Source organism: Catharus ustulatus, chromosome 1 (genome assembly GCF_009819885.2).
Source record: "Catharus ustulatus isolate bCatUst1 chromosome 1, bCatUst1.pri.v2, whole genome shotgun sequence".
Classification (NCBI taxonomy): Eukaryota; Metazoa; Chordata; class Aves; order Passeriformes; family Turdidae; genus Catharus; species Catharus ustulatus.
The window spans coordinates 94,490,069-94,505,900 of NC_046221.1; the positions used below are offsets into that span (position 1 = coordinate 94,490,069).

The 15,832-nt window shown below is 44.4% G+C and overlaps 1 protein-coding gene across 1 annotated transcript in view; it reads right to left on the minus strand.

Annotated features, from left to right (window-relative positions):
* Positions 1–7,484, minus strand: part of TERT (telomerase reverse transcriptase) — a 30,551-nt gene extending 23,067 nt beyond the window's left edge. Inside the window, exons 1-3 of the mRNA XM_033081806.1 lie at positions 7,242–7,484; positions 4,307–6,209; positions 1,160–1,355 (exon numbers count right to left, since the gene is read on the minus strand). Of these exons, the coding sequence (XP_032937697.1) occupies positions 1,160–1,355; positions 4,307–6,209; positions 7,242–7,469 (2,327 nt within the window). The 5' untranslated portion in view covers positions 7,470–7,484. The remainder of the gene's footprint in view (positions 1–1,159; positions 1,356–4,306; positions 6,210–7,241) is intronic.
* Positions 7,485–15,832: the final 8,348 nt, after the last annotated feature.

Sequence of the window (15,832 nt, forward strand, 5' to 3'; positions counted from 1 at the left end):
ACCACAAACCCCACAAAAATCTATTATTCACTACTTCTATTATTTTCTTATTGTATCTCTACTATGTGAAAGTCAGTACTTGATCATATTGTGTGCCAAAAATAGTCTTTAAGTACATTAAAACACTAATTGCAACACTACAGCTGTTAGTTTGAAGACAAGACAAACAGAATGTGTGGGACTGAAAATAACATTCTGCTGCTATTCAAAGTGCATTTTCTGTGCTACAACGGCAAACAAGATCCACAGCCCATTAAGTGCCGACACAAATGCAAAGAGTGGCACTGAAGATACAAATGATGAAATCAGGGAGTGACGGGGTAGGAGGGGAAAAACATTACACATGTAACGTTACGGACCAAGAATTCAGAGCAACAGCAAAAGGTTCACCATACAAAACAGCCACTAAAACACAAGACAAAGTATGCTAATTTTTCACAGTTCCAAAGCTCTCTGACACCAGCAATTTATAATGAAAACTTGAAACATGTGAACTATGGAGACGGGTGGACAAAACTGTTCATTAAAATTGCCTTTCCTATTTTTTCACTAAATTGTTTAAAATTTTACCTTAAATATTGCCTAATTTAAATGCATGCATTTTTAACACAAAAGAGATCAGCATGGAATTCCAGCCATGCTAAAAAAGAAGCTGCAGATTCTAAATCCCTTAGTCTTCAAAATAAAAACCCTAAACCTACTAGGCTACTGTCTGATTTTTATGACTAGAGTAGTACAGTATTTCAGCAGAGCCTTGGTTTTGTTGTTTCCAATTTAAAGTAGTTAAAGCAACTTGAGTATTTTTAAAATTAACTTCCACAAGGTTACTTTGGGATTCTATCACTATGCTTTACTCGCTGTTAAAAGATATTTAAAAAATGGGTTCATCATAACTAAATCCTCTTCATACTGGATTTTATTATTCCAAAGATTTCTCTTCTAATAAAGAAATCTAAATTTGCATTAGTTTTGTCATGCAAAATATTTCTGAAATTACAAACTGTGCATGCTACAATCACAGGTTGAATTTTCCTCTGGGAAATGAAGCAAATAAAATGAAGATAAATGGCCAATAAATTAAAGCAGAGATACACCTTTACACTACAAAACACATGATTTTTACATATCCATTAATGTTTAATTAGTTTTCTGGTGTTACCTAATGCCAATGTTCTGTAACTTGCCCCAAACAAACTTTCGGTAGTAGAAGAGCATGTTTTTCTGGAACATCGTCTCGGTGATATAAAAAAATGATCTGAGCAACTCAACAACATAGGTACCCATCAGCCAGTACAGGAATTTGGCCAAAAGTTCTTCACGGAAACAATGTTCATCGGCAGGAACAAAGTAATCACCTTCAATAAACAATTCAAAGGTAGTTATAGTAACTATCAATTCTTAGCATGATTAAAGAAACAGAGCACACAAACAAGAAACTTGCACAATATTCTTGACTTGGCTTGAGGTCATGAGAAAGAAAAAAGGTTAATAGGTAAGTACAAACCATTACACAAATGCCACTCCAAATTTTCAGGACATTAAATAATGCAACTGACCCAAGCTTAAAGCATAAACACAGGAACTAATCTGCAGCGACAAATTGACATAGAAGATACAAATACAAGCCATAGTAGCCCAAAAACTTACTTTCTTCCCCCAATATTGATTGTGCAAGATCTTTTAATGCACAAAGGCAAGATTACTGTGAAAGGTGAGGTAATATAAGAAGAAACAAGTCTACTACAATATAAAACTTTGTATTAAAAAAAAGCAAAAGACTGAAAATAACTTGGGTATACCGAAAAAATTAACAAAATTAAACTGGGATGATTTGGGGATAAGAATGATAATCAGATTTCCCAATTACATGAAAATTAATTAATTACGGGGTTAGACCTTATTTCAGACATCCTATATACAATTTATTGGTGCAGTCAAAGAAAAACAAAGAAAAATTCAAATCGCCCAAAGTCCATCAGTGCTTCCAACATTTAGAAGGAACAACAATTATGAACCCAGAGCATTCCTAACTACTGTCAAATTTAAGGTGACATAGCTCTGTAATTATGTCTAAATATGGATGAATAGGGAATAAGACCCTGGGCTACAACACTGATGTTCTGGCCAACTTGCAATAATAATTTTTCTAATTACATTTAAAGAGTTGAATTTAGCCCAAGCACAACAGGATTCATAAACAAACCACACAGAAATATTAGTTTAGCTGCTTAGCACAAATCATGGTTATGGCTTGAGTGTGTTAAAAACAGCTTAATTTTGATGCAACAGATCTGACAGTAAAATTTATCAAATGGAAATAAATTTTCAGTTTTCTAATCTGTTTGGTTTTTGCATGCTCCAGGGCAGACACATTTTCATGTACTTACAGCACTTTAAAAAAGACTAGTAGTACTTCAACGGAAGCCAGTTAACATCAGAGAAAAATTTCAGAGCTGGAAAACTCTCTAACCAAAGAGTTGCAAAATGCAGTTGTAATATGCAAATTGAATCAGGATGCTGATAGGTAGCTGCCCTGGAAATAGATTATTTATTTTCTAAGTTCTTGACAACAGATGTAAACAATTACTACAATTCAGGAAAATGTCAAAAAAACACTACTACTTTTGGAGGAAAAAACAACACTACCTACAGTGCAGCAAAGCAATTCAAAGCATGTTTAAACATCAAGCACATGGGAGTACTTCCATGAAAATTAAAATAAGCCTATATATTGCTTTACCTGAAATACGGCCAGAGAAGAAGAGGGCATTACATTTTCCAAAGATAACATGCTCCAAATTACTATGAATCAAACATATATTTTACAATAAAGTCTTTTTAAATATTTAACTCGTCAGCATTTTGGAAACTGTGGTTTTGAACAACAGTTTCTGAATAAAGAAATACTGTTTCCTAGAATTAAGAGTTTCTTAGGAAAGTGTAACCTTCCTTATTTTTGACATCAGTTCTCAAACATCAGACTTTTGATTTTTCCTCCTACACTTGAAAGAACCTGTAATAATTTCAGAATTTATTGCACCTTTTAACAAAAAAAATACCATTTTCAGCTCACATTACTGTAGAATCCAAGTACAATAACAGATAAGAATAAACACTGTAAGCATACCAGTTAAGGGAGTGCAGTCCATATTGTATAGATGAAGAACAGAACCACAGAAAAATGAAAATATGCAGTAGATCCTACTGCAACCAACCACAGAACCATGGCTTCAGCCCAGATTTAAATCCTAGGATAGTGTCTGAAGAACAAACTCAAGGAAAGGAAGATTCACCAGTCATTTGAAAAGAGGACTACACAGAAATGGACTCATAGGCAATCTGGAGCAATCAGCTGCTGCCTCATGAAAGCTTTTAAGCCAGGGACCTCTTCACCTGGGGACTTCTGCACCACCTATTAGCCAGGCTGAAGCAGTGCTCAGTAAGGCTCTCTTGATCCTAGAGAAAGGCTCTAGAAAAGGTGATAGATGATGACAGCTCTTTTTACACAGACATGTAATGATAGGACAAGGGGGAAAAGTTTTAATCTGAAAGAAAGTAGGTTTAGATTAGATATTAGGAAGAAATTCTTTCCTGTGAGGGTAGCAAGGCACTGCAACAGATTGCCCAGAGTGGTTGCACATGTCCCATCCCTGGAAGCATTACAAGGACAGGATGAATAACCTGGTCTAGTGGAAGGTGTTCCTGCCCATGGGAGGGAGGCTGGAATTAGATCTTTAGGGTCACTTCAAATCCAAACCATTCTGTGACTCTATAGAAGGCAATTGAATGGGTCTCATACATCTTTCTCACAGGGTTGATGTGAGGGAGTAAAAATCCCTGGTTTTTTTCACTGCCATAGCAGAAGAGCACGTGCCACTGCAAGTGTCTTGACCTGCTTTTAGTTCTTTCTGAAGTCTTAGAGTAACAAACAGGCAGACAGCATTTATTCCTAATGTGCTTAGGTCATACTTCAATGGATTTTCAGAGCTACTGCAATATGGATAGTAGGAGTGGATGGGAAAGTTTTGGTTTTTGTTTAGCCTAAGTTCTGAATTCATGTTTATGAAAACATCATTCTAATTAAACACAAACAGCATGAACGCAAACAAGTTTTGGAAGGAAGACAAGCTTAAGTGTCCTTCCACCATCAGTTACAAACACTACTAGGTTTGCTCTCTCAGCTATGGTTATGACCAATGAACTCAGCAATTCTGAGTCCAGATTCAACATCTTCCCCTTCCCACCTTAAACACGAACACCAATCATTTGACAGCCCCACCACTTAGTTCTTTAATATAGGAAGTACCTTTGCCTAGACGAAGCCACATGCAGTCATTCACTCTCATCCTCCACATCAACTCCTGCAACGAAATCTTAGCAAACCTCCCCCTGGAAATGAACATTTTGACATTTTTTAGGAACCGGCACTTGTTGTGGTTTGAACCCCAAAGCTCAGTAGGGATGACCTTCTCCAGGCAATCCCTCACAAACATGTACACCTGCCAGTAGCTGCTGTGTTGCTTGAGGAGCTCCCTGAGGGCTGAATCACGTGCCTCTCCCGAGTTTTGATCCTCACTCGGCAACGACTCCCTAAGCACAGATTCTGCAAGGGGAGCTCCTAAGCTGTCTGGCACATCAGTGTGACCAGATTCACATCTGCTGCTTGTCACACACTTAGCAGGCTCTTTCCCAAACTGTTCTGCTTGCTTCTGAACCCCTGCTTCCCCAGGTAAGACTGCTTGACAAGACAGATTGATTTTTCTCATACTGATTTCAGATATCCGAATGGGGCAATTTTTTCTCAAGAGAGCCAAGTAAGCACACTTTCCATGGTTCTTCAGCAGTTGCTCAAATGTATGCCTCACTTGCCGGTAGCGTTTGGGCAATGCCTTCTTTCTCCGCTTGCACTTTGGCAGACTTTGGTTATGCCTTTGCTGCACCTGATTTTGGCTAAAAAATATAGCTTCTACAAGCCGTCTTCCACCTGCCTCAGAGTCCTGCAAGCGATTCAAGATAAATGATTTAGGAAAACATTCATGGAAACTCCTGCAAGAATACAGAAGAGACTTCTTCTCAATGTATACCGCAGAACTCAGGAGTCTATAGGGTAACTTGTTTGATAAATGAGGTTGGGGACTCTCCCGCCCTCTGCATTTTGAAGTACCGTCCATGGGTTTGGTTTGTCCTGAAGGCAACTGAGATTCATAGGTACGCATCTCTACTCTTTTCCTGCGGGAATCTGCTTGCATTTCAGTGTTGGAGCCTAAAGGTTTGTTATGCCGAAGTCCCTGCAGAAGATAGCTTTTGCCTGCCACAAACTTCCTCCTGCCACGAGATGTGTGAACTAAAGGATCAGACACAGCACTGTTACTACTTTCAGAAACATGGCGGGGTTTAATGGCACTTTCAGAACGGGGTGATACACACGCAGTTTCAGATCTCTCGGAACTACTTTGGTTTAGATCAGGAACAAGACTACAAGCCTTTTCCTCTCTCACTTTCTCTGCTATTTTTGCTCTCTTAGCTGGAATTTCAGGTTGCTCTCTATGAATCTTCCTTTTTCGAGATGGAGTTGTAGCTGAAACACATGAACTGGAGCTACTCTTTTTCCCCTGAAGTTCACTAACCTTTCTGATCTGTTTGCTTGCTTTAGAAACAGCTTTTGCAGAGCACTGGTCAGTGGGCGCTAAGCGTCGTCTCTTGTTATTTCCTTCATTTCTCACTCTGGAGACATTATCTTTACATTTTTGTCTGTATTTCCACTCACATGACTTTAAAAGATATTTTCTATGAAACATAAGCCTTTTCCGCACATATTTAAGCAAGCTAGTACAACTATACTTTGAGAACCTTTGTCTAAAAAATACCAGGGATGAGGCTACGTTATATGAAATAAGTTCATAAACTGGTTGCCCACAAACTTGGTAACAATTACTAGGGGGAACCAGCATAAAGACTGCACAGTGTTCCAATAAATACATCATCACATCATCCCCTATCCGACTCAACAATGTCTCCCAGAAGCCGCTGATACAAAGAGTTTCTGTGGCAGTATTGGGTAGGTAGCTGTGTATCTTTGAAAGTGGCACAATTGGGAATTGAGAACTGTTTTCATCTGGTAAGGAGTATCCATATGCGAGGACATTCTTCTTCTTTTTTTCACACAGTCTCTGAACGACTCTTGAGGTAACTTCACTCTGACTAGATAACTGAAGAAACAAAGAAAAGAGAATTAGCTTTCTTCACTTACTCCTTCATAAGCCACAATGTACCCTTTAAATTAAAAAAAAAAAAAAGCAAAGATACACAGCCCTAGATATCAGCCTCCAAAACAGTATTAATGATTCACAAGCACCATACTCAAAAATTCAGATTTTCCAAGCGTAATGCAAGATGTTTACGATGTTAACGTAAGCCGATGACTTGAAGGAAGTATTTTTAACATCTGCCCTTTTGATCCTGGTTTTTATGCCCAGGAAACGCCCTACACGATTCCCCCTTGAGTCCCTCAGACTCCACTGCCTCCGTGAATCCGTGTTGGCAGAGCCAGGTTAGCAGGCACACATCCGTACATACGTGCTCGCGCAGGCTCTAACCTCCAGGGAACTAACCCTAATTTTCTTGAGGCCTCCATTTCCTTTCATGTGAAGGAAAATTCAACTAAACAGCTCGGCACACAATTCCAAAAACCATTTTACAAGTCGTCCTGGGTTTGCAACCGTTCCTTCCTACCACAGCACAGTTTCGCGCATACGGCGCTAAGAAAAAAGTGGTCTTCCCCCTCTGAAAAGCTTTTCCTCCGCTTAAACCCCGACCAGCAGCCAGTTCCACCCACCTCTTCTCCAGTCTCTCAAGAGCGGGGCACTCTCCATCCCCAGTCGCTCCCCGACATTGGGCTCGTCCATCCCTCGCCACACGGGCAGCCGGGGAGCCAGGGAGCCCCACGCACACAGACCCACAGCGCTGCCCGCCCGCCCGGGCCGCCACCTGGGCCTGGCTCTCCCAGCCCGGGGAAGAGGCAGGGGGGGGTTCCCAGGCTCCGCGCTGGCCCTGGGGCCGGGATGGAGGGCGGATGGCTGTGGGAGCGGGCCGGGCCCGCCGGCAGCAGCCGTGAGGGGCCAAGGGCGGCCGTGCCGCCTCCGCACGCACGGGGCGCGGGAAGCGCTGCCCCGGGAAGCCCCGCGGGGCTCCCCCGCCGCTCGGCGAGGGCGGCAGCCCCTCGCCCCCGGGCCCCTTCCTACCTGCTGGAAGGTGAAGGGCCGCGGGATGGGGCGGGCGCCGCGGGGCACGCACACGAGGCACTGCCCCACGAAGGTGCGGTAGCCGGGGCCGTCGGCGGCCCGCAGCACCTCGGCGTCCCCGGCGCCGCCGCCCCCCAGCCGCCGGACGAAGGTCTCCAGCGGGACGGCCTCGGCGTAGCAGCGGCGCAGCGCGGACAGCACGGCCGCGAAGGGCTCCCAGCTCGCCATGCTGCGGCCAAAGCGGGCACGGGGGCCGCCGCGCCGCCCCTCCGACCGCGCCGCTCGCCCGCCGGGCATCGTGGAGCAGGTGCTTAGCGGTGAATGAACAAACAAACAAAAGCACGAGCTGGAGAGGCGGGAGAACAAGAAGCTCCGCGAGCCATCCTTTTAAAGCCGCGGCGTGCCGACCCCGCGTGGCCGCGGAGAGGCGGGGGCGGGCCGGGGCGGGGCCCGCGGGCGGGGCCGGGGGCCGCTGTCCAGCTCCGGCGGCGCGGGCACCGCGGGAGGATTGCTCCACGAGGAGCGCTTCTTTTCCGCGGGATCTGCGCTCCATTGAGGATCCATCTGAAATAAGAGCAACTCTAGGAGAGATTATGGTGGAGATGAACACGCTAAACTCTACAAATACCGAAGTGGCTCACCCTGTTGTTTTAATTTTTTAAATCGAACTCATGAATGAAGAAACCAAATCGCTTGCGGTAGTATGTAACCTCCTGCTCCAAATTTTCTTTGGTATCTGAAGATTTCATGATAGAAAACTTGATTCCAGACTGAAAGGTATTGCAGTAGAGTTCTGGGGAAGTGCAGGTCTCTAGGACCTATGTATGTTCCAGGTGAATTAGTAGAAATCCTAAAATTATAGCATGGTTTGGGTTGGAAGAGACTTCAAAGGTCATCTACTTCCAACTACCTTGCCATGGGAAAGGACAATATATGTGAAATATTTGTGCAATAACAGAATTAGGGAATGCTGGGATAAAAACATATTGCTCAGCCAAGATTGCTCCTGTAAGGAGTCCTGTCCTTGAATTCTGTCAAGTGTTAGAAAGACATGAAATTTATGGTCATGTGGTTGATATATGCTACTTGAATTTCCAAAAACCTTTGCAAGGAGATATGGCATGACACATCACGTAAATTCAACAAACCAAGACTTTTGAGTAAATGTTTGGGCAAGATGGAGTTAGCACTCTACCACGGAGGGTGAGGTGACTGTCCTCTACCCAGGCTTCGTAGTTAGGTTGCTGCAAGTATCCTGCAGAAATGTGAGTTCTCTCCTTCCCTAAGATTACAGAGTACCTCATCTTTGAGAGGAATCATCCAACAGATCCCATCGTGGAGAAGGTTATTTTTTCAGGTGTGTCACTGGGTAAAAGGAGATGTTAGTGTCCCCGTGGTCATGGATAGTCTTGTCCCTGGTAGTGGTGGTGCCATGCAGTGAGTAATTTTTACCAGTGGCAGGGACACAGGTGTAGAAGTCATGGGTCTGCTGAGGCAGAGCAGCGTGTAGCTGCCCTTCCTCAAGTGAAGCCTTTACAGACTCGGGAGTGAGGTCAGCATCCCTCCATAAGCAGCTCATCTCCTAATACCAACATGGCTGAGGAGTCAACTGGCACCTTGTGACCAACAAGTTGAGGCATTCCTACATCACTTTCAGCACTGCCAGACTCTTTTAGCCCTTAACAGAGATTGGCACCAACTGGCATTCCCAAGGGAGGGAGAGCAGTAACACCAGGCTTCCTGGGACCTCAGCGAGGCTGTACCTGAAATATTGCACTGCCACTGTGTACTGAGGGGCAAGGGATTTGCAGACAGTCGGAATCCATCAGCATCTGCACCTTGGGCAGGGATAAAGCTGATGCCCTTGGTCTGACCTCTGAAGGATCTATTTCACGTGTGTTTCCTCCCATGTCTCCATTGCTCCAAAGGTGACAGCAGCCTTAAGGTAGAATGTAGCCTGTGGCAAACACAAGGTTCACCATTTCCTGTGAGAAACATGTTCAGGAAGAAAGTAAGAGGAAAAGGAAGTAAAAGGGGTTAATTAATCTCTACCAGCTGCTGGCAGGTTCCTGCCTGTGCCTCTTCCTGATGCCTGCTTGTTGGCAATGACCACAGCAGTGGTGGAGGGTGAGAGGGCTGCTGCAGCCAAATTATGGGGGGCTCTTTCCTCTTTCTTTTCACAGGTGTTTTTCTGTGTGTCTACCATTGAGCTGGGGAGGGAATTCAGGAGAGAGAGGGGGAATGAAGTAACATGGAAAACGAGTAAGGTTGATTTTTTGGGTTTTGGGGTTTTTTTTAGAGGGGTGGCAGGATGAATAAGGAAAATAATAGAATCACAGAGACATAGAATAGCTGAGGCTGAAAGAGCTCTATGGACATGTCTAGTCCACTCTGCTGCTCAAAGCAAGGTCACTTAGAGCAGATTGCCAAGCCAAATGTCAAATCAGGCTTTAATATCCTCAAGGATAGAGATTCCACAACCTCGCTGGGCAACCTGCTCCGGTGTTTTATCACATGTTTTTAAAAAATTGTGTTTAAATGGGATTTCTTCTATTTTAATTTGTGCTCACTGCCTCTTATCCTGATATTGGATATCACTGAGAAGAGTTTGGATCCATCTTGTATTGATTCACTTTGATATGATCTCCACTGAGCCTTTCCTCCTTGGGCTAAACAATCCCAGGTATCTCACAATCTCCTCATATGTCAGATTGTCCTGCTCCCTAATCACCTTAGCAACCCTTAGTGAAAAGTTCTCTTTTACTGGGAACTCAGATTTGGACAAATAATGGGGTCACAGTTCTCCTCAACAAAATTTATGCTTCAAGGCATACTTAACCTTTTCCACATGCTGCTTTACAACCAGCTTCTGTGAAAGGGAGTTATCCTGGGAATGGACGATGATAATGGAATGATAAAAATAAAGCACTGCGTTTACGGTCAAGCAACAAAGTGAAAGGAAATTAGATGTTATGTTTGGGTCCAACTTCAGGAATGGCCACTTAAAGAGGCAAACTTTCTGCAAATGTGCCTCTATTTTCAAAGCTCCATTTGAAAAGGCTAAAGGAAGCTAACAAGAAATGTCATACTATGAAGAAGTAAGGTGTCTTTCAAAAATCTGAAGCTGTGTTCAAATAGAAAAGTGAAAAACAAATCAAACAATATCAGATTAGTTTGATGAATAGCTTCTCAAAGCTGAAAGAAACATGAAACATCAGAAGTGGAACAGCTTGCCAGGAAGTTTATAATGCAAAAATTGAGAAGAAACACTTAGGACAATCGTGGCAATACTGAGGAATGGGATGCTCTTGTGTAAAATATTTGCACAGAGCATGAATAGTCTCAAGCTCAAGTACTGTGAATCATGTTGTTCAAGAAAGAGGAAAAAAAATTCAAAAATCAGTGACTCTCTAATTAGATGGTAACTACCAGTGAGTTTAAAGGAACTCAGTGATTACCCATGTCAAGCCAGAATTTTTCTGTAGCACAAGCTATGAAAATGCGTAACCTGACATCAAGGATCCCAAAGGATATAATGGGGACTACCTAGCAGTAAATCTGAGGACTCAGCTGTGAAAATTGACTAACTCTGTAGTAAGGAATGGATTTAGTGGACATGTGGATAATTATGGCACATCGGAGGAATCAACATTACATTTGCTGAGGATGACATTACATGATACAAGGGGACATTCCTTTTGTCAGTTCAGGTCAGTTGTCCCAGCTGTGTCCACTCCCAGTTTCTTGCCCACCCCAGTCTGCTCATGGTGGAGGCAGAGTGGGAAAAAAGACATCCTGATGCTGTCCAAGTGCTGCTTAGTAATACCAAAACAGGGGTGTGTTGTCTGTTAGCCACAGACCCAAAGCAGAACACAGACTGCTTTGAAGAAAGGTAACTCTGTCCTTGCCAGACCCAGTATAATTTGTCAGAGTAACACCTCTTTTTGGCCCATCATATCCACCAGTCTGAGTCATCACTAACTAGGGATCTTCAGCCAATGTGGCTGATCTTGGTGCCAGTCTCACATGAGGCTTGAGACAGATCATACAGTCACGTGCCTTTAATCAAGGATATAGTTTCATCTTAACCAGTGGTATGTGTAATCCCTTTTTAGAGCATCTGTCACATGTCATGACTTTTATCTGCTGTGGAACGAAGCCTGTTGTGACAGTAATTTGCTCTCTTTGTTGGCTTGCATCTGCAATATTTGTTTTCTTTAAGATAGTCTTGGTAAATGGAGTTGTGATTTGGTTCCCTTGCTCACCCTGTGCAGAGGGCATGTGGTGTGGGGAAAAAAGCCCTTTCTGGCACTATTATCACAGACACCAGACTTACATAGGTCTGGGTCTTCCTATGTCTGTCCACCACAATCCTCTGGATTGGGACTCTCCCTCAGAGCTGCAGTGGTCCCTTTACCTCTTAAATGCTTTCTCCCGGCCACTGTATCTCTCACACTGTGTGATGGTCCCTGAACAGCATCATTCTTCTAACATCAGCCCCAGACTTACTGTTTGATTCAGCTTCTCCCTACTTGCCTATTGCTCCTTAAAACAGATGTTCAACCCTTCGTTTCCTCCCCCATTTGCCTCCTCGAGGTCAGGTCTTAATTGTATCAGACATAATTAATTAATAAATGCTCAGTGCTGCTTTACACACATCAGTCCCAGTATTTCCTCCCCAAGCTCTTTGATCCTTATCTCAGCCTCTTGGCTGGCAGGCAGCCATGCCCAAGTCACACTTTGTCCTTCCTCAGACATATTCTTCCTCGGGTTTCACACTGCCTTTCAATTAGTGAATTTGAGGGGAAATTAATTTTCCATGTGCTGGTTTTAGCTGAGGCAAATATCTTCATACAAGTTATTACAGGGCTATATTTTGAATTTGTGCTAAAAGAGTCTTGATAACACAGAGATGTTTTTGTAACTGCTGAGCAATGTTTACAGAGCGTCAAAGCCTTTTCTACTTCCTTCACCACTCCACCAGTGAGGAGGCTGGGGGTACACAGGAATGTGGGAGATGACACAGAAGGGAAAGCTGACCCAAACTGACCCAAGGGGTATTCCATACCATATGGTGTCATGCACAGCACAAAAAGTGAGGAGACTGGGGGGGGTGGGGGTAGAAGGTGCTCAGGGAGAGGCTGGGCATCTGTTGGTTGGTGGCATAATTGCTTAAATTTGCATAATTTTTTCTTTTTTGGGTTTTATTTTCCTATTTTATTTTATTTTATTTTTATTCACTGACCTGCAACCCGTTCTAACCCCTTCTTCTATAATATCTCATGAGTGGGCTAACCGGCATTTTTCATTCCTAGTTGCTCCCTGGTCACATTCAGCTTGTGATTAGCAGGGCCAAAGCACGCAGATGAACCACACCAAAGAAACACCTACGTGATTTTAGGCTGCTTGACACAGACTAACCTGGGGCTAGAGACTGCTACAGGCAAATAATGCCTGGTAAAAATGTTCAGTCAACTTTTCAAAGTCCAAAGAGTAAGACAGTCCACAAGTCTTTGCAGGTGTGCAAGAAATAGAAGGACAGATCATCATAGAGGCAACCATCAGACCTCTCTCCTAATGTGAATTGTGGAGCTGTAGATGAAAAAAGAGAACCTTAGGGAACAGAAATGGAGAGGCAACTATACCCAAATATCGACATAGACTCAAAACAGCTTGCAAGACATTTTATGGGAATCGTATGGCAGGGACTTAAAGTACAGAACACCACTAAACAGAAAGTTAGAGGCACCAGGGGAGAAGTTATCCCACTTTTCTAACCAAACATAGGCAGGCATGAGCCACAATGTCCCAGTGTTAAAAGTGCCTTTTGAATCTATTTTGCTCCTACTGATGAAGGAGGGGGAGTTCTAAAGAGAATAATTTTTAAAAACCCAATAAAACCAGGAGTTTTAGAGACCACTATTAAAAGGAGCAGTAATAAATTGAACAGCTTAAAGAAAAAGCTGAAGCAAATTGATTTGCTCCAGAAATCCTTAAAAAGGAGTCATCACAGTTCTCCCTTTATACTAAGAGAAAATTCTTGAAAAGAATAATAGAATATGTTGAGTTGGAAGGGACCCATCAGGATGATCAAGTCCAACTCCTGGCCCTCCCTCCTCCTCATAAAGCTTCCCCTGCAGCCCCTCCACCATTTTCTTTGCCCTCCTTTGATGCTAACAGCTTAATGTCTCTTTAATTTTTTTTTTTTATTTCTGTAACCACTGGAAAAGTGTATTGATCCTCACCCAGGGCCAAACTTCTCTTAGCGGGAGAGAGGGAACAGTCAGAGACTGTCACTGGGCATCTGGGAAGGCTGGACTCTTTGTGGCTCCATTTCTCAATACCCAGAGCTAGATTTATTCACGCAGAGTGTCTTACACTGGACTATCAGTAAAGCATAATTAGTGCTGTAAGAGGGATAAGAAGCTGTGCTGAGCAGCCTCAAGTTCCTTCTCATGTGTTTTAAATCGTACTGTAACAAAAAGCTGTAAGCTGTAATGTAGAGTATCAGCATTACCAAGAAATTGCCACATTTCACTTCTTCAAGATGAGATTTATCTTCCGATGGAAAAAACTGGAAAGTGTGATGTTTGCAGACAAACTACAGAATTACGTGTCTTAATGCTTGTGTTGCTGAGCTGTAGGTGTTGTAGCTAAGTTACTGGAGGGTCATGTTAAAAGGGAACATGTACTGGTGCTAAGGCTGCAGTTTAGCAGCATCCACAGCCCCTGTTCCAGAGGGACAGAAGCACAGCAGAGCAGACTTCTTGAACTCAGCTGGTAAGAAAAACCTGCCTGTGCTGCTGCTGTTTTGTCCTGTGGCTTCTGGGAAAAAAGCCCAAAGGGTGGAAGGGTGGAACAGCAGCAGGAAATGATAAGCAGGAAGTAGCAGGGTATGGAAGTGAAGAGCTATGCAGGAACAGAGCACAGTCTCTGTCCCAGCTTGGAGGCACTGTGCCATGGAGTGCACCCACAGAGTCCAGCAAGTCTGCCTTTTGTCACTTATGTCCTTAGAGAATCAGGACTGCAGTGCTAAGTCCTGGGCAAGAGCAGCTTCCAGAAGCATATGACGGTTTTCTCAATTAACACTAAAACAGCCCCAATCCAAATCACAGTAATATTCATTTCCAAAAAGACACTACAAGCCTAATGAAGATGAGAATGTGAGATGGTCACCTAGATGCCTGCAACAGTAAATCCCATTAGAATGAGCAAGTTACAGTAATTTCACGAATACAAGCCGCACCAATTTGACCAAAAGTTTGGTGGAAACCCGGAAGTGCGGCTAATATTCGAGGGCGGCTAATACATGAACAATATTCTAAAAGCTGCCAACACGGAAGTGAGAGCCCGCGGCAGCCCCAAGCCAAGCTGGAGCCCGGCCGGCCCCGGCTGAGGTGGGAAAGCCTGGCAGAGGCGGGGCCTGCAGTGTGGGGGGCGGGCGGCTGAGCCTGAGCCAGCAGGGCGAGGGAGCCTGGGAGAACTGGGGCTAGCAGTGCAGGGGAGCATGGCAGAAGCAGGAAGGCCGGCGGGTGGGGCTGCCTAGCAGCGGGGGAAGCCCAGCAGAATCGGGGCCAGCAGCGTGGGGGAGCCCGGCGGTGCGGGGGCCTGCAGTGCCGGCCAGGGCGAGGAAACGCGGCGGCGGTGCAGACGGGAGGGGGCGGCCGGCGAGCCTGGCGGCGGCCGCCCCACCGGCAGAGCCTGGCAGCGGCGGCAGCCCTGCCGGCCGGGTGAGCTAACATGGCGCGGGGCGGCTGGCGTGCCTGGCAGCGGCGGCGGCGGCTGGCCCGCCGGCAGGGCGAGCAAACGCGGCAGCGAGGCGTTGCTGACGGGAGAGGGGGGCCAGTGAGCCCGGCGGCGGCTGCAGCACCACCCGGCCGGCCCCGTCGGCAACCATGAGCGGGCCGAGCCTTCCTGGCCCCGCCCCGAGCCAGTAAACCCCGCTATGCTGCGATCCTGTTACTAATTGGCCAATTTGTGAAAGCTGCGCACGGATTCTCGCTACGAACGAAAGTGCGGCTAATATTCGGGGTGCGGCTTATCTATTGACAAAGACAGCAACATTGTCGAGGCACCGGAAGTGCGGCTTATACTCCGTGCGGCTTGTATTCGTGAAACTACTGTAAGTTACTCTTGGACACTTAAAGATTCTAGATATTATCCACTGATTCACATACAGAACCACATTTTTAGCTGATGTCATTACCACAACCAGAAAGTTAAAATATATAATGCAGTATCTCCAAAGTTACTACTTACCTTTTTTTACGGCCTTTCTTCCGAGTAACAAAAGGTAACTCTTTATCCTGTATGCCAAGTTTTTTATTTAGAAATGGAATGCATAAAACAATGACCTGAACAGGAAAGTCTTGATCATTTTAAAGACTTTAAATGTTCTAATTTTATATGCTTTATGACTATTGTATAGGACATCATGAGGCCAGTGTCAAGAAATGCAAGACAGAAGACCAGTAAACTCACAGTGTGTAAATGTGCAAGAGCAATTTTTCAACAGCTGTGTACAAAAATGAGCAAAGAAACATCAGAAGTACTCAAATATGGTATTCTGGACTCTAGAAGAACCAATGACT